Raw genomic sequence first — 20,852 nt, forward strand, 5'->3', positions numbered from 1 at the left:
TATAGATTTAATTTCTGAAATAGGTTATTCAGCTATTCTATTTCTTCATGTATCAGCTTTGGTAAACTGTGTTTTGTTTTTTTCAAAAAAATTTGTCCATTTCATCTGAGTTGCCACTTTTATTGGCATAAAACTGTTCCCGATATTCCCTTATTATCCTTTAAATTAATCTTTTCAAAGAACAACTTTTGGGTTTGCTTTCTTTATTATTTCCACACCATTGATTTCTGTATTTATTTCTATTATTTTTACTTCTATTTACTTTGGGTTTAATTTACTCTCTTTATAGCTTCCTAAGGTGTATATTTAGATAATTGATTTTAAACCTTGCTTCTTCTTTTTTTTTTTTTAACTTTTCATTGTGTAGTATAACATATATACAAAGCAAATAAATAAAAAAGCAGTAGTTTTCAAAGCACTCTGCAACAAGTAGTTACAGGACAGATCCCAGAGTCTGTCATGGACTTTCGTACCATCATCTCAGATTTTTCCTTCTAGCTGCTCTAGAATATAGGAGGCTAGAAGGCTAAAATATTTTTTTAATCACCACAATTGACATTTTTTCTTTCTGTTTTGTGAAAAATAACATATATACCAAAAAAGCAACAAATTTCAAAGCACAGCACCACAATTAGTTGTAGAACATATTTCAGAGTTTGACCTTGTTTATTTTCTTATTTAAGCATTTACAGATTTCCCTTAGAGCCCTCTTCATCTGTACCTCACAAATTCTGATCTGTTTTATTTCCATTATCATTCAGTTGGAAATATTTTCTAATTTCCATTTCCATTCTAATTTCTTTCTGGACCCAGAAGTTATTTGGAAATGTGTTGTTTAATTTTCGAATTTTTGGCCCTTCTAGCTATCTGATTTTTGTAATTTCTACTTTAATTTTGTTGTGGTCAGAAAGTGTTCTTGGTAAGGTTTCAATGTTTTGAAGTTTACTGAGACTTATTATAAGGCCTAGGATATGGCCAAGCTTGGTGACCAGTCCACCTGGTAGTGAAGCAAATGTGCATTTTGCTGTTCTTGGAGGTAGTTTCTTTCAATGTCAGTTAGGTCAAGATGGCTAACTGCTGTTCAAATATTCTATATCCTTTATAATTTCTTTTGTGTAGTTCTATCAATTCCTGAGAGAAGGGTATGGAAATCTCTACTTAGAATTGTGGATTTGTCTGTATTTTGCTGTAGTTCGGTCTTCTTTATAAATTGACCCTTTATACTTATGAAATATTCTTCTTTAGTTTAGTACTCCATGACTTGTAGTATAGTTTATCATATTAATATAGCCATTCTGTGTGCCTTCCACGGTACATTTTTCTCTTCACTTGACTTTCAACCCACCTGTCTTTATATTCATTTATACAATATATGTAGTCTGCTGTGGAAGGCACAGAGTCGAGTCTTCGTTTTCCAATTTAACAGTCTTTTTCTTTTATTTGGAGAGGCTACTTACTTTTCCTTATGTAAAATCTTATCATCTGCAGATAGAGAGACTTGTACTTTTTTTCTTTCAGATTTAGATACTTTTTATTTCTTTTACTTCCCTAATTTTCCTGGCTAGAAACCCCAATATAATGTTGGATAGAAATGATAAGTGTAGCCATCCTTGTCTTGTTCCTTATCTTAAGGGGAAAACTTTCAGTCTTGCACACAAATTATGAGTTAGCGCTGGGTTTTTCATAGATATTTTTTTCAGGTTGAGGAAGTTCCTGTTTTTCCTACTTTCTTGAGTGTTTATGCATGAAAGGGTGTAAGATTTTGTCAAATGCTTTTTTCTATCTATTGAGATTGTTGTGTGGGCTTTTTAGTTCTTTATTCTGTTGATAGGGTGCTTTACAATGAATGATTTTCCTACATTGAATCAATCTTGTGCTTCTGGGATAAATCCCACTTGGTCATGTGTATGATCCTTTTTATATGCTATTGGATTCTGTTTGCTAGTATTTGTGTTGAGAATCTTTACCTCTATATTCATAAGATCTTTACATATATATTCTGTAGTTTTATTTTCTTGTGATGTCTTTGGCTTTTGTATCAGGGTAATACTGGCGTCATAGAATGAGTTAGGGAGGGTTTTGCTCTCTTCTATTTTCTGGAAAAATTTGAGAAGGATTGGTATAAATTCTTCTTTAAATGTTTGCTAAAATTCACTTGCAAAGCCATCGTACCCTGGAAGTTTTTTATTACTACCACAATCTCTACTTGTTATAGGTCTCTTCAGATTTTCTATTTCTTCTTGATTTAGTTTTGGTAGTTTGTGTGTTTTTAGGAATTTGTCTATTTCATTAGCCTACTTAATTTGTTGTTCAGAATATTCCCTTAGAATCCTTTTATTTCTGTATTACTTGGTTATTATGCTCCCTTTTATTCCTGATTTTAGTCCTTTGGCTCTTCTCTCATTTTTCCCTTGGTCAGTCTAACAAAAGGCTTGTCAGTTTCTAGCTGTTGCTTTTTGATGGGCTCCTGGGAGCATCCTGGGGCATGCACAGTTTGGGGGGCAACCAAGGATTTGAAGGGTGTTTACATACAGATTTGGGGGGGGTTCCCCTCTAATTTCCCAGCTGCTAAAATGAATACCAGAAAACAGGTTAGCTTAACCAATGGGGATTTATTGGCTTCCAGTTTTGAGGTTCAGTGGAGTCTAAAATCGAGGTTTCAGCAGGTGATGCTTTCTTCTCAGAGACCGAGGCATTCTGGGGGTGGCTACTAGGGCTCCTTGGCCTTTGGCTTTCTCGTCACATGGCAGTGCACATGGTGGAGTCTTCTCTTCCTTTACTGGTTCTGTTGACTTCCAGCTTTTGGCTGCTTCCTGTGGCTTCTTTTCCGTGTCCAATTTCCTTTGCTTAGAAGGACTTCAGCCATATTGGACGGAGGTCCACCCTCATTAAGGGTAGGTGCACCTCAACTAATAACGTCTGCAAAGGTTCTGCTTACAAATGGGTTCACACCCATGGGACTGTACTAATAACACGTTTTGTTTTGTTCTGTTTCCCCTGGGGAACTTAACTCCAAGCCACCACACCCTCTATGGCTTCCTCCTCCCCAGGATTTCCTCCATCAATTTTCAGCTACTTTGGCAGCCCTGTACTCTGTCCTCTGACACCTCAAACCAAAGAAACTGCTTGAGTTCTCCCTGCAGCACACACTGGGGAGTGCCCCCAAGGGAAAAACCTTAAAATGTTAAAAACATGGACCAAACTCAATGTGGCACCCTTCTTTCAAGGGTTGAATCCCTTCAGTTTTTGTTTGTCTTGATTACTTTCTAGTGCCTTTTTTTTAAAAAAATATGTTGTTTGTAATTTATAATTATTGTCTATGGGAAGGGCAATTCCATACATGCTACTCTACCATTCCCTGAAGTGGAATTCCTTAATTTTTATACAAGGATTCAATCCCAACTTTTACTTGACTAATGGTTAAAGCTCATGTCACTGCCCTTTGCTGGCAGTGAAGAATGGTCAAATTCTACTCCAAACTCTAGGGGAAGGCTATAGTTCTTACTCCCTGCTGAACAAGCTGAATCTCAATCACAGGTGGAAAACCACATTGGAAAGCTGCCTAAAGGTTATGCAATCTACCCATTCTTCTCCATGATTCAAATTTTATTTCTGGCCAGAATGGACCAGAGAACTGCACCTTCGGGTAGAATGCCTTTAACTCCTGCAGATTTGCTTTTGCTGACTTGTACTGTGACATTAAGCCATGGGTTCATGGTGAAGGCTGGGATGAGAAGTCACTGGCTGGACCATCTCAGTCACACGGTCTGTTTCCCTCAAGGGCGCTGTTGAGCCCTGCATCACAGAGGGGCCCCTTTAGGAGAAGCCAGTGGAGAAATTCCTCCCAGACCTCAATGCCAAGGGGAAAAATAAATCTCTATTGCCCCTGAGCAGTTGATAAGTTTTGATATTATTAATGTTGGGCTGCTAAGAAGCTCAAAGGCAAATCTGCAGTCCAAAGTAGGTGTTTAGGAACTTCTGAGAGCTATTCTTTGCTTTACTTCCTTTTATTTATTCAATTATATTATATTCATTTCTCTCAGATACCTTAACTGCTTTTTGTATGGAAAAGACAAAAAAATGTCACCTGAATCATAAAAACCAAGGATGTTTAATTGCCTGAATCACAAGAATCAAGGATCAAACATTTTTGTCACTCCTTTTTTGGGACTGTCTTAATAGTCAGGCTCTAATCTATACAGGAATCTCATCTTCAACCCAAAGTAAATTATTCACCAGATTGAGTGAGTATCTTTGGGTATCCAAGAAATCAAATTTCCAAAAATTCAAATTTACTCCGACAGGGCAGAGATGAAAAATATTTGAATGACTATTCTACTGGCGTTCCAAGGAGAAACTCCAAAATCATTCTGGACAACAGGAGCACCCTTGGAAGGAGCCAACAGCAATTTCTTTGAAAGGGAGAGCAGTTGTTTGAATGTTCAAATGCTGGCACAATGGAATTCATTTAAAATCAGCCACAGTTCTACTCTACAACACAGGGCCCCCGGTGGATTTAATGAGTTTATGTGTTGCCATCTCTTCTCTAGGTGGAGCCAGAGGCTGTGACGGGAGCGTGGGACCTGCGCAGTATCATGAGCCCCCCCTTATTTTCAATCTAGAAGATGATGTTGCGGAGGGGCTGCCCCTGGAAAGGGGTAGTGTCGAATACCAGGCCGTGCTGCCTGAAGTCAGAAAGGTTCTCGCGGATGTCCTCCAAGACATCGCTGCTGACAACACCTCCAGAGCGGATTACACTCAGGATCCTTCGGGAACTCCCTGCTGTGATCCCCACCGAATTGCCTGCCGCTGCCAAACCGGGTAACCGGCTGATTTTTCCACCAGGAGGAATCAATATTCCTCCAAAGTTAGAGGGGGCGAGTTCACTTCCAGACTTCAGTTTTGTCCTCTGTACGGTCACCTATGCCGCCCCTTTGCGTGCCCCCTGCTGCCCTGGCTCAGCTGTCTCAGAGGACGGCCAAACTGGCCTGGCGCAGGGGCAGCATGGCCTCCCTGAGAGTACACAGACTTTGGAGTCAGACACAGGTTCAAAGCTCAGCTTTTGAACCTGGGCAAATATTTTACCTCTCAGACTTTTCGTTTCCTAACACCCACCTTGCAAGCTAATTTTGAGGGTTAAATGTGGCAATAAATGAGCACGCCTGGAACACTGCCCGAGGTGGAGGCAGGCTCAGGACACTCCGGTTTCCTGTCTCGGCCCCATGTCCTGCCCCTCTTAGCACGAATCATTCCAACAGGGCTCTAGAACCGCGCTGCTTCTTCCATAATGTGCACAAACTACCTGGGCTTTTTGTGGAAATGCAGATTTGGACTCAGCAGGTCTGGGGTGGGCCCAAGAGCTTGCATTTCTAGAAGATTCTAGGAGATACCCTGAGTAACAAGGACCTAGACTAGACAAAGTTAGATCTGTTTCCAGGTTTTGGATAAGAGGCCACTAGGTCCATTTAGCCCTTCCACTACTGCCTGCTTTTGTTTAAAGGTCAAATGACTGTACTTTAAAGATTTAGGAGTTCTTGCCTCTGAAGCTCTCAAAGATATAAAACAAAATAAAAATAATTTCAAACTTGCAAAGATACATTGCCATGATTTTATTATTAGTGTCCTAAATGGAACTCAAAGGTAATAAATGATTTATTCCAATCACTGCAAAAATATTTGCCTGGCTAAAATAGTCTCCCTCTCTCTATGTATGTTATGTACAAGAAATACAATTCAAAGAGATTTTCCTCTCTGAGTACATTTTTACACAGCATACATTTAAAGAGGATGCCCCTTTTAATATAAAATTCTGGTTATATACCAATAATGTTAGTTGGCATTTACACAATTGTTTTAACATAGTTTAAATAGCATAAGTGTGTATACGACGTCTGCCGCGTCCGCTGGCGCCCAGGGCTGAGGGGCGTCTGGTGAGGAGCTCGCTGCGTCCCACTGCTTAAGCAGCAGAGCCCGAGGCTCCCGCCCCCCCCTCCGCATACACAATTGCGCTCCATTCTTCCACCTTCCTTGTTTTTCTCCAAAACCACCTCATAGGGGATGTCCTGATCTCTGAGGTGTGCTTCTCATCATGACTGCTTCGTTTTGCCCTTCTGACTTCCACGGGATAAGATTATCTACCAAAATCAAAACAGAATGGCCTTATTCTTTCCAGGAAGGCTGTATTATCAACTAATCTGTGCCCGTGCAGGGTCGGCAGGGAGAGGCTGGCATTGTAGAGCTTCTTTGTCTGGCTACTGACCCCACATTTGTGCCCACAAAAATCTCACCCATTTATTTAGATGTAAGCTAGTATGGCATAGTTTCAGAAAATACTGAACATATATAAAACATATGTATGTGTGCGAGTATATATATATATGTGTGTGTGTGTGTGTGTGTGTGTGTTTTGGGGTACATGGTCCAGGAATCGAACCCAGGCCTCCTGCCTTTTTTTAAAAGGCTCCTCTTACTTGTAAACACAGACTATCAAATCACCATTAAAAAGTCAGCAAAAACCCTGGTCCCAAATCCCTTAAACCTGGTCACAAGATTAAGACTATTCTCAGAAAAGATGCTGACTTGGAAAGGCTGGCTTGTTCTTGAAACAAAAGCTGCTTGTCCTCCCACATACAGCATCTTTCTAGGGTACCAGAAACAATCAATTTTCTTTGTTCCATTGCTCTTGGAGCAAAGTAAATCCCAAGGAGATGAGAGTGATCACAGGCAGGAAAGTGTCAATGTATTTTAAGAAGATCACTAGTGATGACCCATGTACTTAAGGCAGGGGTGCTGATCTGTGGTGTCTAAGCCTGATACAGATTATCCAGATCAAGCCTATATTCATATCTAAAAGAGAAGTGATTTTTAACCAAGCCGATACTCCAAAATCCTTTCATAGTCCCAAAAGTTTTTAAAGAATGTGTGATTAAGAATGCAATTCCAGACAAATACTTGCAGTAGGCATGGCAATTCACAATAAAGGCAAAAGAGGGGCATGTCCTAGCATCTCCGGTTTAGGGTCTCTGTCCGTAAGGGCATGCCCCGAGATGGTCCATGTTGGGAGAGCATCGAGCAGCACTCACTCTTTTGACACTGTGGTAGTGAGAAGACGAAGCCTGCCTGTGCCTGAGTCAGGATTTCAGTAGGAATACTGCCTCGCTCCTCCCCACTAAGCTGGAGGCTCACGAGCAGGGCTGTGCTTCTTGGTCCTTTTGATGACATCCATCCCTCCCAGCAGCCAGCTCTGCACACAGGGGCTGCCCAACCCTCCCTTGTCAGGGCCTAACAACCATTTTAGGGAACCTCATTCAGTGATCAACTATCTCACTGGCAGGGAGTGTTCCTTGGGCAGAAATAAAAATTCCTAAAGCAATTTAAATAAACCTTTTCTCATCTGGTCCTTAACGAGGGAGGCAGGACAACTGGCAGAGCTTCCAGTGGTATTTAGGTGGACAGGCTTCCTGACATTTTTAGCACTAATTCTTAAACATTTCCATTTCCCCCATCCCACTCCAGTGCCAAACAAATATAAACAGGATCCCTATTATTTTATACAAGTTTTCTTTGGCAAGAAACCACCTCCTAAGCCAATATCCGAAATACTCCCATGCTGTAAATATAAGAACTTGTGAAGTTTACTCTGATTACAATTAAGAATCTAATTAATAATCACATATTCTTTCATAGCAGTCATAGGCTTTTACCAAACTTAACTGAAATGGAACCCAATGAGTGTCTGAACTCTCCAAACCCTATGAAGCTGGTCATGTTTCGCTCCTCTGTGTCTGATTTAGAGTGCTCCAGTTCTTAGATGATGTGACTTAAGGCAAATAACCACCAACTTTTGGGGACACACAAAAATCCCTTTATGCATAGTTGGGGCCAAGAGAATGCAAAGGCACATGGCTGGTTTATAAGTAGGCAGCAAGCCACCAGATGTTGGTTAATTTATAATTAATATTTTTAAGAGCCATGAAAAAATAAAGTTCACTTGTTGGCAATATATTTGGCCACCTGCCTATTAAAAGCCAGAACTTGAAATCTCATGCTGCAATCCTCACCCCCAAATGAAGCTGGGGAAAACAGCAGACAGATACGCCTGGTCATGCAAAGGGAAGGGCCCCACAGCAGCCTTTTTTTAAAAAAGCCAAATATGCTTATAGATTTCCTCATGGATCTGTGGGAGGAAGAAGCCAGGCCTGCGCTTCATTGTTTTGCAAATGGAATCTCAATTAACCCAAAATAATGATCAGGAAAAAACATTATTTACCAAGACCTAATGGGTACTGAAAGCCCAAATAACTCCTCTTCTCTGGCTCTCCAAGTGTTGGCCATACACAGCCTCTACTCTCAAGGAAGCCAAGCCCCGACCCAGCCAAGCCTGGGGCTCTCACTGCCAGACAGCTGGGGCGAGGTGCTGGGAAGCCCAGCCAAAGGTGCCAGGTGAGCTCACACTGCGGCTCTGGTCCTGGCCTTCCCTGATTGTTGGTTAATGAGTGCCTGCTGCCACTGGGAAGGGTCAGTCCTGCCCCTTCAGAAGTGAGAGAGGGGTGAGGGGAGAGCTCACCTGGGGAGGGCGGCAGCCCAGCTCATCCTGAACACACAGCCTGTCCCTGTGAAAGCATCACCTTCAGCACAACGAAGGTAGCCTTCTGCAAAAGCATCTGTTTTACACAGACATAGATTCCTACCTATGCGTAGCAAAAATAGTGCTATAAATGCAAAGTAAAGGATTCCAGGCCTCCGAATGCAGCAAGGCCAGCCAAGGATTCCCTGAATTAGTGTCCAGTTATTCTAATGCTGTCAGAGTATACACGATACCTAAGGCTAGTCTGTAGGATCTGAAGCACAAAGTACAATAAAGCTTCTACGGCTTTCTGAATATTAATGGCAGATTAGTAGTTAGAGAAAAGATAACAAGGGAAAGTGACCGCCTCTTGGAGGAGGCGAAGGTTTTCTTCTAAGCACACAGACTGAGCTGCTCTTCTAAGGGTTCCTAATGCTCACAGGGGGGAATTCATCCTCATCATCCAGACACACTGGTCCCGTTGCAAACTCGTGCTCGGGGATAACCTCTCCTCGGAGCGCCCCGCCGTCCTCGGAGTAACCTGGAAACCAAGAATGAGAAATGCTGGGAATGAAAGGAGCCATATGGCCCGTGGTCCCACTAGCCAGGAGCAGAACCCTCAGCAAAAGGCCATCCAAAAAAGCCAGTCTTTGCCTTTCAACCGGAGTGGCCGTCTTGCCGACAGAAGCCATGTCAGTGGTGCCCTCTCAGCCTCTGAGTGGTGGGGAGGCCGGTCTCACCCTCCCTTCCATCCTGCATGCCCCAAACTTAGCACCTCTTTGCAATCCCCACAGAGGCAGACGGCTAGCACCACTTGTTAGGGGAACAATCATCTGGTTTAAGGGCTATAACCGTGGTCTCACCTGTGAGGAGGCCACTCCGGGAGAGCACCCCGCCCACTGGTGGTTAAGAGGTTTCCCCACACACACCTCCCACCCTCTCTCACCAGCTGGCCCACATCCACTCACCTGGCACTGTGGAGGCAGCAAATGTGCTTGGTCTGGCCACAGTTGCTGCATAAGACTGAGGTAATGGAGGTCTGAGATCCTTTTCTTTATTCTCTTCTGTTGTTCCTGAGCCAAGCAAGCTGATGGCAACAATTAAGAGGGAAAGGAAGGAAAAAAGAAATCTTGTATATCCACAACACCTTCAAATAAAAAGCATGAGGAAGCATATGCTTGGCTACTTGGGTTTTAATTAGAGACCCATAGGTATACTATTAGGTCATCATGAACCCAAGTGACCTTAAATTAGCAGGGGTCAATCTTTTAACTTCAAAACAACCCATTTATCTTATGTCTAATAAACAAAGACTAGCCCTTTGCTCTTCCTGGTACTCTCAGCCATGGGCACTAAGACATGCGAACAACAAGGAGGGGCAGCAGTGGCAGCTCATTATGACCTATATCCAGAGCAGGAACAACGGTGGCCCTGCACTTGGTTGCAGAAGTCACGATAGCTTTTCAGTCCAATCCAACCCACTGACTTCATTTTTGAGCTCCCATTATGTACTAGAACTATACTAGGAGCAAAGTCCAAGCAGTATACTGCATTTTGAATGAAACTCATGGTGGCCCTTTTCCAGGAGAATATGCTGCACTGAGGGCACCCGTGTGGGGCCAGACACAAAGCAGCTGCCACTAGAGGTCTGCCACCAAGATTGCTGAGGAAGAAAGAACAAACGCAAGGGCTGGAAGCTAGTCCCTGTTCTTAGCAAAGTGACAACTCTACCTATCCAGCCTTTGGAAGGCTTTTTTTTTTTCATGGACAGGCACCAGGAATTGAACCCGGGTCTTTGGCATTGCAGGTGAGTAAGCCACCATGGCCCACCCTGGAAGACTGTCTTTTTGAAAACCAGTATCTTCACCTGTGGGTCTTGATTAAAACACATTCCCCTCCATCCTGAGGGTCCAAATTGTAGATGTAAAGGTGTCCGTCTGATGATGCAACTAACAGCCTTGGCAACTTCTGGATTCTAAAAGCCAAATAAAATAAGAAGTTTGACTGCAATGAAGATGACTAGAAGCCTCACCTGACTAGCCAAGCTCACTCTAGCTGCCACCAGCTTTTTCTCCTGTCACAGACAAACCCACTGATCCCAGAGTCTGGGTTTCTGGCTACTTCTTTGCATTCTGCCATAGTTTTTACTTAAGGATTACTTCTTGTCTGGGAACATAATTTCTGGCTGAGATAAAGCAATGTATGTAGACACTCTTATTCTTCAAAAAGCTCCTACCAGCAAAAACATAAGCTTACAAAAATGGTACTTAGAATCTACTTGGGTATGTCTGCCATAAACAATGACAGAAAGGGGAAAAGTGCAAAGCCAGCTCACCATCTTCGCTGGTTAGTTTTATTATATGTTTTAAATGTTTAGACTTCTTTAATCAAGTATCCACTTTAGATAAAACATATGTCAACCCCATGGTGTCTAAAGCTAGACAATGGAACTAGCAGTTTTTTATACAGTTATATCAAAATAGGAATTGTTTTCCTGATAGTGCCATCATAACTAAAAGGTTAAAATGCCTGTGCTGCTTCCAGCTACCCCTTGGAAATATATATTAACATCAAACAGGAAAAGCCCTAGTGGGAACTGCAGGGTGGCAGGGTTTGATGCTGTTCTTCCTGCCTGTCTTGTCTTTTCTTTCTTTTTTGTGAGTTTGGGAATTTTGTGCTTTGGGAAAATAAGTTTACAAAAGTTTATCCTGATTTGGAGTGGGTGGCAACATACGTACGTGGACAGGGTGCAGATGTTCCTCTGCCCAGAGAAATTCAAACGCCCGGTGGCAAAGGCCCTGTCCTGGTTCATCATGTCAGACACCTGGGTGGGGAGGTAGTTGGTGGCAGCCATGAGCATCCTTCCCATGTAGCCACTCCAGGTCGAAGACTCTTCTGGTCGACTAGGGGAGCAGTGCAAGGCAAAGAGGGGATTGAGCTGCGCGGGCTGGCATCTACCCAGCCATCCACACACAGTGTCATTAGCTGTACTCGCTGCCACAGGAAGAAACTGTGCCTTAGCATAATGTCCTGCCCACCTGGAACAACTCAGGACATACTATTCTGGCCCTAATAAAATAGCACCAAAGGCTTGTTTGTCCTTCAGAACAGCTATTGTGAAGTTGTTAAAAGGTTCCCAATGCTACCGCTTTCCTAGCATTACAGAAGCTGTATCTGATGAATACTTTGATTCCTCGATTTCCAAAGAGGACTAGGGTAGAGAATGAGATGGAAATGATACCTGGACTCAGTAAAACAGGCTCAAGCCTTGTACCGGGCTCAGAGAGAACAGACTGATCTCAATTTTAAGGCCTCCTGAACCAGACTGAGTGGGTCATAAACCCTGGGCAAAATGCCTGGGGCAGTATTTGATGACAGCCCTGGGGTCGCCCAAGCCCCCTAGGACTCATAATGGTGAGCGTAATTCAAAGGGACCTGCTTATAGTCCCTGCAGTCATTGAGCTTCATCCAGGGTCTCTCTTGGACAAAGGGGTGACAGTGCTGTTGGGGAGAGATTGAGAATGGCCTCAGAGACACTCGTGTCTGTGCTCGGCACAGCACCCCAAGGGTCAGGGCTGCCACTGAGATGCTGCTTTTCTAAGGGGCTAGATCTTGGTGGGATATACACACCAGGGCTCAGAAGTTCTGGAGATGATGTCTCATTCTGTTAGCAAATTGCTGGATGATCTCTGAAAAACCTCTGGGCCATGATGTTCTCATGTGAGAGTGGCTGGGACCCCGCCAGGCCCACTGCCATGATTCTGTAAGCCTAAGCACCAGGAAACGCACTTGTGCTGCTTTCCTTAGAACTCTGTGCTAAGGGCTGGGACTCACAAAGAGGTATAGTATCTAGAACCTGCGTTCCAGGTGGAAACTTTTTTTTAAATAGTCCCCATTTTTAGTAGAAAAGAATTTAAATAGTTAATATATGGTGCCACATAAACAGTACAGGCAACAGCTACTCCAGAACCACAGGGGAGGGTGAGGATAAGAAATTCATGAGGTTCCATAATCTCTCAGTCCCCATGTTCCCTCATTTGTAAAACAGGGTTAGTTATCATCACCCACCCGGTAGGGCTGCAGTGAGAATTCAGAGGTAACACACGCAGAGGCTCAGCAGGGTGCCTGGCACACGGCCATGCTGTTTGATCAGATGATGTCCCTGAGGCTGGACTGAGTGAAAAGGGTCTGGACGGGCCCTACAGGCAGGCCTGACTCAGAGGCCCCAGAGGGGCGGGGCAAAAGGAAGGCACGGCCTGTGTGCATGCGGGTGAGAAAAGCCTCGCCAGCCAGCTGGTCTGGGGGAGGGGGGGGTCAGGGAGACTGCGGCCAAAGAGAAGGTGCACCAGGAGCCCTGGAGGAAAGCTTGATCCCAGCCAAAGCTGGGTCTCGGTTCCCAAGGGCAAGGGGGGAGGGTCCCTGAAGGTTCTGAGAGGGGAGAACACATGTTCAAAGAAGCACTTTAAGCTTAATCCGACAAGAAGACATAGAATGGCCGGTAAAATGAGCCTGGAAGGAGGGAAATCAAAGAGAAGATTAATGAATCCAACCAGACAAGAGATACTGAAGTCTGTTAGGGCAACGGCTAGGCCAGGACCGAGGCGGCCACAGGGGGGATAGGATCAAGGACATCCTAAGACTTCAGACACAGGCGAGGGAGAGTCCAGAATGACCCAGAGGTTTCCACCTGAGATCACTGACAGGAATAGGAGAGCCAGGAGAAAATTAGTTCAAACACCGTTTCAGGATTTACATCCAGTAATGAACCCAGTGGAGCCGTAACTGGGTGGTTTGGGGTCATTCAGTGATGCTCAGGGTGGAAGCCTCCTAACAGCTCAGCCACCCCCACCCTCCACTGCTCAAACTCCCGACAGCAAGTGATGAACTTCAGCTTCTGAAGGGATCAGGGCTTCCATTTTGGAGGCTGCCTGAAGAAGTGGAAGAAAAGGCTGGAAAGTAGATATAATCGCTGGGGAAAGCATACAGCATAAGAAGACCCAGGGTCCAAGCAATGAGCCTTGGGAGGCAAAGACACAGGGAAGGCTCCCAGTGGGAAGGTGGGGGACGTGCAGGGAGCAAGCCAGACTCGCAAATCCCATGGGGCGGCAACGTGTCAGGAGTAAGAGCGTTTTCAAAACCGCTACACTCAGCTTCTAGAGGAGAGGCAGGGTCAGGACTGAACAGTCACTGGGTTTGCTGGTGACCTCAGAAGGATTTTCAGTAGAGGCCACATACCATCTCACACCAACTGGCTGCAAAGAGCATTTTTCTCATGGAAGTTCTACAAGATTAGGAGAAGAATTTCTTCCAGTCACAGAAGAGAGGCCTCTCTTGGTACAACTGTGAAATCCGCTCAGGAGCGCATTTCTGGGATACTTAATAGAGAAGCTTCCAGAGCACTCTGAGGCAGCTCTGAAGAAGCCTGGTGGGCATGTATAACGGGGCAGAGAGAATCCTGGATTGGAGACAAAGGCCCGCTTTGAACAACACCTTAAGCCATCAGTGAGTTTCAGTTTTTTTGTCATGAAACTGGAATCATACTTCCTACCCTGACTGACTTCTAGGAATATTACAGACACCCAACAGAGGAAGCCCGCAGCGGCACTCCGCAGACCATGACGTGCTGTACCAACGTACAAGTGTCATTACTGCTAACTCTGCCACCTGCTTTCAGAGGGTAATTGAGCATATCATTAAGACTTCATGTTTCAGTCTCCTATAATGACACCAAAGAGAAGTGTCAGGAGACACAAGGTCCCAGGTCTTAGAAATCCCCCAAGGGAAGGTGTGAGCCATGTACCATCTGCTGCTGGAATTAGGATCTGGGCCTTGCTGTGAGGAGGGCTGGGCAAAGTGACACTGCCACAGATGATGGCTGATGGAGAGAACAATTCTTCATTGTATTCTAGTGGAAACTAGCTCCCAGAGTGGACACAGTCACGCACCTAGCATGCACTGAACAGTTATAAACTAAAGCTCACACACTAAGGCAGGTAGTTCTAGGAACGGGCCCCCAAGGTCATGTGAAGGTGACAAGCTATCACTCCCACAACTCTGCTCAGACAGGGAGGTTGTCCAGGTGAGTGTGATCTAATCACACAAGCCCTTAAAGCAGAGCACTTTCTCCAACTGGTGGCAGAAGAGGAAGGCAAAAGAAAAAGTCAGAGAAATCCAAGCATGATGTTGCAGATGTGAAGGCTATGTGAGAAGGAAGATGGGCAGCTTCTAGGAGCTGAGAGCAGCGACTGGTTGACAACAAGCAAGAAAATGGGGATCTCACTACTATGACCGCAAAGACCCAAATTCTGCCAATAACAGGAATGAGCTTGGAAGAGGATGCTAGTCTTCAGGTGAGACCACAGTTGACCGACCCCCAGATGTCAGCCTGTGAGACCCTGAACAGAGAACACAGCCACTCCATCCTGCGGTTTGACTTACAGAACTGTGAGATAAATGCATGCAGTTTTAAGTCATTAAGTCTGTGATAATTTGTAACAACAGCAACAGAAAACAAATACACACACCACTGGCTGTGTACCACATGTTTTCTATGTCTAGTCTTCCCCTACTCCTGCCAGTTATACTTGCAGGCATTACAGCTGTTATCAGCCACACAGTGGTAGTGCTAATAGTGCTAATAAAAATGTAACCATTTTTATAGCTCCCTGGCTCACACTTATTAGTACTAACTAGGTGCCAGGCACTAACCAAAACACGGGGTCAATGAACTCATTTAACCCTCAGCACAACCCTAAGATGCATGCTCTATTGTTAGGTTCATTTTACGGAGAGGAAACTGAGGCCCAGAAAGATTAAATTCTTCTTGCCCAAGATCTCAAAGCTCGTAAGAGGCAGAGTCAGGATGCCAATTCTAATATGTGGCCCCAGATATTATGTTTTTGTGCTTTATGTCACAAAGGTTTCACTAGCATCCACTCACCACTTTGTAGAAGACATGAACCACAGTTTACGGCATTCAAGCATAAAGGAAATGTGTTCTGCTGGCAGTGGACGGCAGTACAGAGCACCCCCCCAGCGCCTGGCTTCTCTACCTAATGAACACTTTACGGGCCTGCCCCACAGTCCGTTCGGCGCTGGGCGCTGTACTTGCCCATCGGTCAGGGACTCCAGCTTGAAGATGTGCACGGTCTCAGTGTTGCTTGAGGCGCAGAGGAACTGCGAGTCCACACTGAATGCGAGAGAGCTTATTGTCACGTACCTGGGGACATAGCAGAGGACAGGCTCAGGAGCCAGAAAATGACGGTTACTGCCTGAGAGCTCAGGATCAGCTTTCTACGGAAACTAAATGAATCTGAAGAAGGCAAGTTATTCTGAAATCCCTTCAACCTTAGGCTATTCATTATTTAGAAATTAATGTCAGAAAGATTCACAGAAGGTTACAGTTGCGTGTGAGAAGGAAAAAGGCAGGGCCCTTCCTCTCAGTCAGCGGGAGAGAGGAATTGTCCCTTAATGTCATCTTGGAAGCCTCCCAGCTGCTCTGTGCACCAATTCGGCTGTAAACCCAACAGCTGATAAGTTCCCAAACAATCACACTTCACATCACCTCTGTTTCTGCCGAAGAAATTATTTTTGGATTGTAACCCCCTAGCTCTCATTTCCCCTTTGCCAGTCACTCATGCACACATCAAAGAAGGAATCTCATGGCTGAATTCCCTTTCAAACAGCATTCATGCTCTCAGTTTTACTAATCGCGAGTGGAGCCTTCAGGTCAATTACCTGAGAAAGTACAGTTATACTTCCTCTAGGTGAGAGGCGGCACACCCTCGGGCCTCTCCCTAGTGGCTGCCAGGTGTCCACTGCAGAGTTCTGTGAGTACTTTAAAATGGGTTTACATTGAACACAGACCTTTTCATTCCCCTCCGAAACTCATAGAGCTTTTGCCCATCAGGTACAGAGAACACCCGGATGACTGTGCCCTGGAGAAGAAAGCAGGTGGACATTTCATAACCATGTATGGCTTTGCACAGAGTCCCTGTTAGAGAACTTTGCTCTATTGTTTTTGAACATCTGTCTCTGAGAAGGAAACACAAAGTGTTGAACACAGAAGCTTTTCTTTTGGTTGTAGATACACCCCATAAGCATTTTTTAGAGCATGTTTTAAGTCCCCTCTTCCCTCACCATTCTGGCCCAATGTGTGGTTTTGCTCAGACTGCTCTGCCTTCTGAGAATATCCATCTCTGCCCGTCAAAATATATCTGTTCTTCATGGCATCTGAAATTCACCTTGATCACCTTGCCTGATTACTCCAGTCAGAGGAGAGCAATCTCTCCTGCTAGGTAGCAGAGCATTTTGTTTATACCATGTTTACGAGACACAGCCTCTCTGCATGTATGGGGGATGAGCAAGGACACTTCCGAACAAGCCCTCAGTTTTTGTGCAGAGTATCTCGCTTAGTGTTGGCCTTAGGCCTGCTGAATAAAGCAATCAAGCAGTATAGCACAACCTGCAGGGGCCAGAAAGTTTCATTCAGAAACATGCTTCGAGATGGGCCAGTCCTCAGCCCCCCATCGGGTCTTTGGGCATGGCGGGAACTGTCCACCAGGCTCCCCACCGAGGGGCGGTGGGTGGGGTGCGGGGAGCACTCACTTTTTCTGACGCGCTTGCTAGTTTGGAGCCCGAGGAGTTGAAGGCGATGGCAGCCAGCATCCCATCGTGGGCAGCAATAGTGCAGATGCTTTTCTGTTGGTGAAAAGAAAAGATGGCTCTGATACCAGTGGAGAGAGGAGTGGCCTTTCAGCTCCCCTCACTTCTTCTTTTCTTCTGAGACACATTCTCTCCCTCTTCCCACAAGACCATCTGCATAGAAGCTGCACATTGTTTTCTGGTACATCAAGATCTGGCCTCAAGAACCACTCTTTTCCCTGCCCCCAGGGAGACATCCCTCCCCTCCTCCCTGCACCCAGGAAGACAGCAACCCACTGTGGGCTGAGGCAGTGACGCCATGGTGGCTCCCCCTCCTGCATCCTTAGGGGCTTCCCACAGCAATCCGGGCCGTCAGTGAGGCCACAGAGACCAGAGGACAGGAAATGTGAAGCAGCTGCACACGGCCTCAGGCCGCACACATGCAGGGTGATGCACGCAGAGTGACACATTCAGTCAGTCAACCCTCAGCTAGCAAGTGGCTTGCATTATGCACAGACGTCTGACTTCACCTGGCACGCTGCCTCGCCGTCATGCTCTTTGACTGCCAGCCCTAGAGCAAATGCCACCCATACACAGGCACCACCCTCTCCTCCCCACCGCCCACAGTGGCCAGACCCATGCCCACTACGCTGCTTCCCCTCTGCGCTCCCCATCCCCTAGCCTCAGGGCCTGCTTATCATGTTCCAGGGACCACAGGGCCAAGGCAGGTGGGCTGGGTCATGTCTGCATCACTGTCAACTTACCAGGGAGTTTCCATCATAAAGCACAATCTCCCCGGTAGTCAGGCTTCCAGGATAGGCCAAGTAAGAATTGGAATGGTTGATAGAGAGGGCACATAAACCTAGCAAAGATAAACAGGAGATGAAAAGCCAGTGTTCAAGGGAGAGAATGGGCACAATACAACCACAGTGCCACCTACTGGGCAGAGGGGGAATGGCTTTGTACATATTTACTTCCCATTGATTATTTTAACCAAAGGATTCCAACAAAGTCAATTTGCAAGAGGAAAGCTCATGATTTCACATTGCAGCTAAGTAATCACAGTTTAGAATAATAAAAATATTCTTCTTCACTTTTTCGCCCAGAGTTCTGAAATAACAGCTGCTTCTCTTCCATTACCCTTTAGGGCTACAGGAGAACTTATTCATAACAAAACGATAATTTCCATTGTCCGAAGGCTAGAATGTACCAGCCTTTCTGGTGTGTTAGCAGGTGATTAAATATAATTAACCAATAATTTCAACTTGGAGAAAAGGAGGTGGGAAGGAAAGGCCCTATTTAGAAATTGCTCATTTTTGAGCCACATATCCTGCGCCTTCACAAGGGAAATAGGTGATTCCAAAGGTGGATGCTCATTTGAGGTCTGCGTTGGCAGTTAGGATGGTGTGCTCAGCTATCAAAACAAGCTAAATAAAGTGGACACTGTGGATTCAAGGTGCTTGACAATATTCTATAAGAGTAAATAGTCAATCACACTAGTGAAGTGACATAACATTTTTTTTTACAAGAGAATGTAGAGGAGGTGGGGATCCCAAGCATTTAAACAAAGAATTTTCACAGTAATGATTTAGTCTAATATATATGGATGATATCAGGGAGTTCAAGGAATTCCACAGAGCCAAAGCACTCAGCAGAATAGGAACTTCGAAAAAATAATGTGGGAGAGACATCTTTTTAAATTGAAAAAGGTGACTGACATCTTTGTTAAGTTAGTATGTTAAATGAGTTGTTTATAAAAAAATATAAGAAAAAACTTGGATTAAGATAAAACATGTGCTACCTTATCACAGAGAAATAACCAAACATTTAGAATTGGAACCAAGGTCCTACCTCCTGTTTTGACTTTGCCAAGCACACAGCCAGGCCTGCACTCGCATTTACCATACAGACCTACAGGAGGAAAGCGACTGAGCCCCGACAGCCTTCACTGCAGGCTCTGGCACCCTTGTACCCCCTTGCATGTACAAGATCGCTCTTGGGCCTGACCTTAGAAGAGGCCACTCATACCTTCCCAGTCATGCTCTGGGAACCCCAGTTCCGCATGTCATCTGAGTTCTTTGCAATCCAAATGTAATTTCAAGAACAGCTAGGCAGGCAGAAGGCATTCTGGTCTTGGGAAACTGGGGAGGGAAGATAATCAGGAGGTCAGGTTGACTCCCGTGGTGAGTTCCAGGGGTAGTTAGTGGGAAAGATGTTAGATTGCCACAGTTGGCAATTGTGGAAGGACTTGAGTGCCACACTAAAGAGTTAAGGTCTTAATATGTAAATGCAGTGGGTAACTAATGAAGTTTTCTGAGCATGTATGCTTAAAAAAGGATGGTGTGAATAAAAATCAAAATACCATTTTATACCATTAGGATGGGTAGGATAAAAAAGATGGGTAATAATGAATGTTGGCAATGATGTGGCAAAATCAGAATCCTCATGTACTGCTGGTGGGAATGTAAAATGGTACAGAGCTTTGGAAAACAGTCTGGTAACCTCAAAAGGTTAAACGGAGTGTAACCACGTGACCCAGCAGTTCCAGTCCTAGATGTACACCCTAGAGAATGCAAACATATGTCCACACCCAAAATTGTAAATAAAAGTTCACAGCAGCAATATTCATAATAGCAAAAGGGTGAAACCTACCCAAATGTCCATCAACAGATGAACAGATAAAAAAATATGGTATGTCCTTACAATTTTAAGTACTGATACATTCTACAATATGGATGAACCTCGAAAATATTATGCAAAGTGAAAAAAGACAGACCCGAAAGGTCACACATTGTATGATTCTGTTTATACGAAATGTCCAGAATAGGCAGGTCTGCAGTGACAGAAGGCAAATTGGGGGTCTCTAGGGCTGAGGGGATGGGGAAATTGGGGGTGATGGCTAAGAGCTACAGCGTTTCTTTGTGGGGTAATGACAATACTCGTAAGATTGGTTGTGGTGGTAGGTGCCTAACTTTGTGACTGTACTGAAAACCACTGGATTGTACACCAGTTCAGTGGGTAGGTAGTACTACCATACAATGGTATGAATCATATCTAGGTAAAGCTGTTAAAATATAAAGGCAGTACTTAGGAATATTTATCTGGCAGAGATGGCTGAGGTAGCTCTGGCTGAGTTTTCTGTGGCCCCTCCAGGCCTGCCTCCAGTTTCAGAAGTGAGGGGGCCCCCCTGCTGATCTAGGGCTCCTCCCAGCTTTAACACTCCCAGTGCCAAGTCTTCGTTTATCTCCTTCTCCCTCTGAAAATACTGGGGCACTTCTCTGTGTCAGGGACAGACAGGAGGTCTTTAAGCAGACACCTTGGGGCAAATTCTTCCAGTTCTCCTTTGGATAGGTTAAAAAGTAAACATCCAGAAAGGAATAGAGGCTTAAACTTCTTCAGCTACAGTAAACTTTCAATAATATCTAATATAAATTAGATGACGCTAGAGTCTAACAAAGAGGGATGGAGGAGAACGCAAGGGCAACTCCTCGGTCTGACACATACCCTGTATTTGACCGTTTTGCCAAATACAAATCGGGCTTGCTTCTATGCAAGATAAAGGAATTGAGCCGAGGGTCCTGCCTTGCCCTTACACATGAAGTGATGGTCTTTGGAAAGGCTCACCAGGATTCCAACAATTTCT

General features: G+C 44.8%; 2 protein-coding genes across 13 annotated transcripts in view; one reads left to right on the plus strand and one right to left on the minus strand.

The window, feature by feature from the left end:
• The window catches only part of ARSG (arylsulfatase G), a 122,563-nt gene extending 116,971 nt beyond the window's left edge, over positions 1-5,592 (plus strand). For 11 of the 12 annotated variants that reach the window (XM_077163663.1, XM_077163657.1, XM_077163662.1 and 8 more), the window contains one exon: positions 4,551-5,592. In XM_077163663.1, coding sequence (XP_077019778.1) covers positions 4,551-4,825 — 275 coding nt within the window. In that variant the 3' untranslated portion in view covers positions 4,826-5,592. The remainder of the gene's footprint in view (positions 1-4,550) is intronic. The other variant, XM_077163665.1, reaches the window with a different exon arrangement.
• Positions 5,593-5,594: 2 nt separating this feature from the next.
• The window catches only part of WIPI1 (WD repeat domain, phosphoinositide interacting 1), a 33,250-nt gene continuing 17,992 nt past the window's right edge, over positions 5,595-20,852 (minus strand). The window contains exons 5-13 of the mRNA XM_077163672.1: positions 17,974-18,071; positions 17,174-17,266; positions 16,433-16,503; positions 15,678-15,785; positions 11,305-11,469; positions 10,434-10,541; positions 9,535-9,653; positions 9,007-9,107; positions 5,595-6,134 (exon numbers count right to left, since the gene is read on the minus strand). Coding sequence (XP_077019787.1) covers positions 6,087-6,134; positions 9,007-9,107; positions 9,535-9,653; positions 10,434-10,541; positions 11,305-11,469; positions 15,678-15,785; positions 16,433-16,503; positions 17,174-17,266; positions 17,974-18,071 — 911 coding nt within the window. The 3' untranslated portion in view covers positions 5,595-6,086. The remainder of the gene's footprint in view (positions 6,135-9,006; positions 9,108-9,534; positions 9,654-10,433; positions 10,542-11,304; positions 11,470-15,677; positions 15,786-16,432; positions 16,504-17,173; positions 17,267-17,973; positions 18,072-20,852) is intronic.

This window comes from Tamandua tetradactyla, chromosome 6 (genome assembly GCF_023851605.1).
Source record: "Tamandua tetradactyla isolate mTamTet1 chromosome 6, mTamTet1.pri, whole genome shotgun sequence".
NCBI classification, from domain to species: domain Eukaryota; kingdom Metazoa; phylum Chordata; class Mammalia; order Pilosa; family Myrmecophagidae; genus Tamandua; species Tamandua tetradactyla.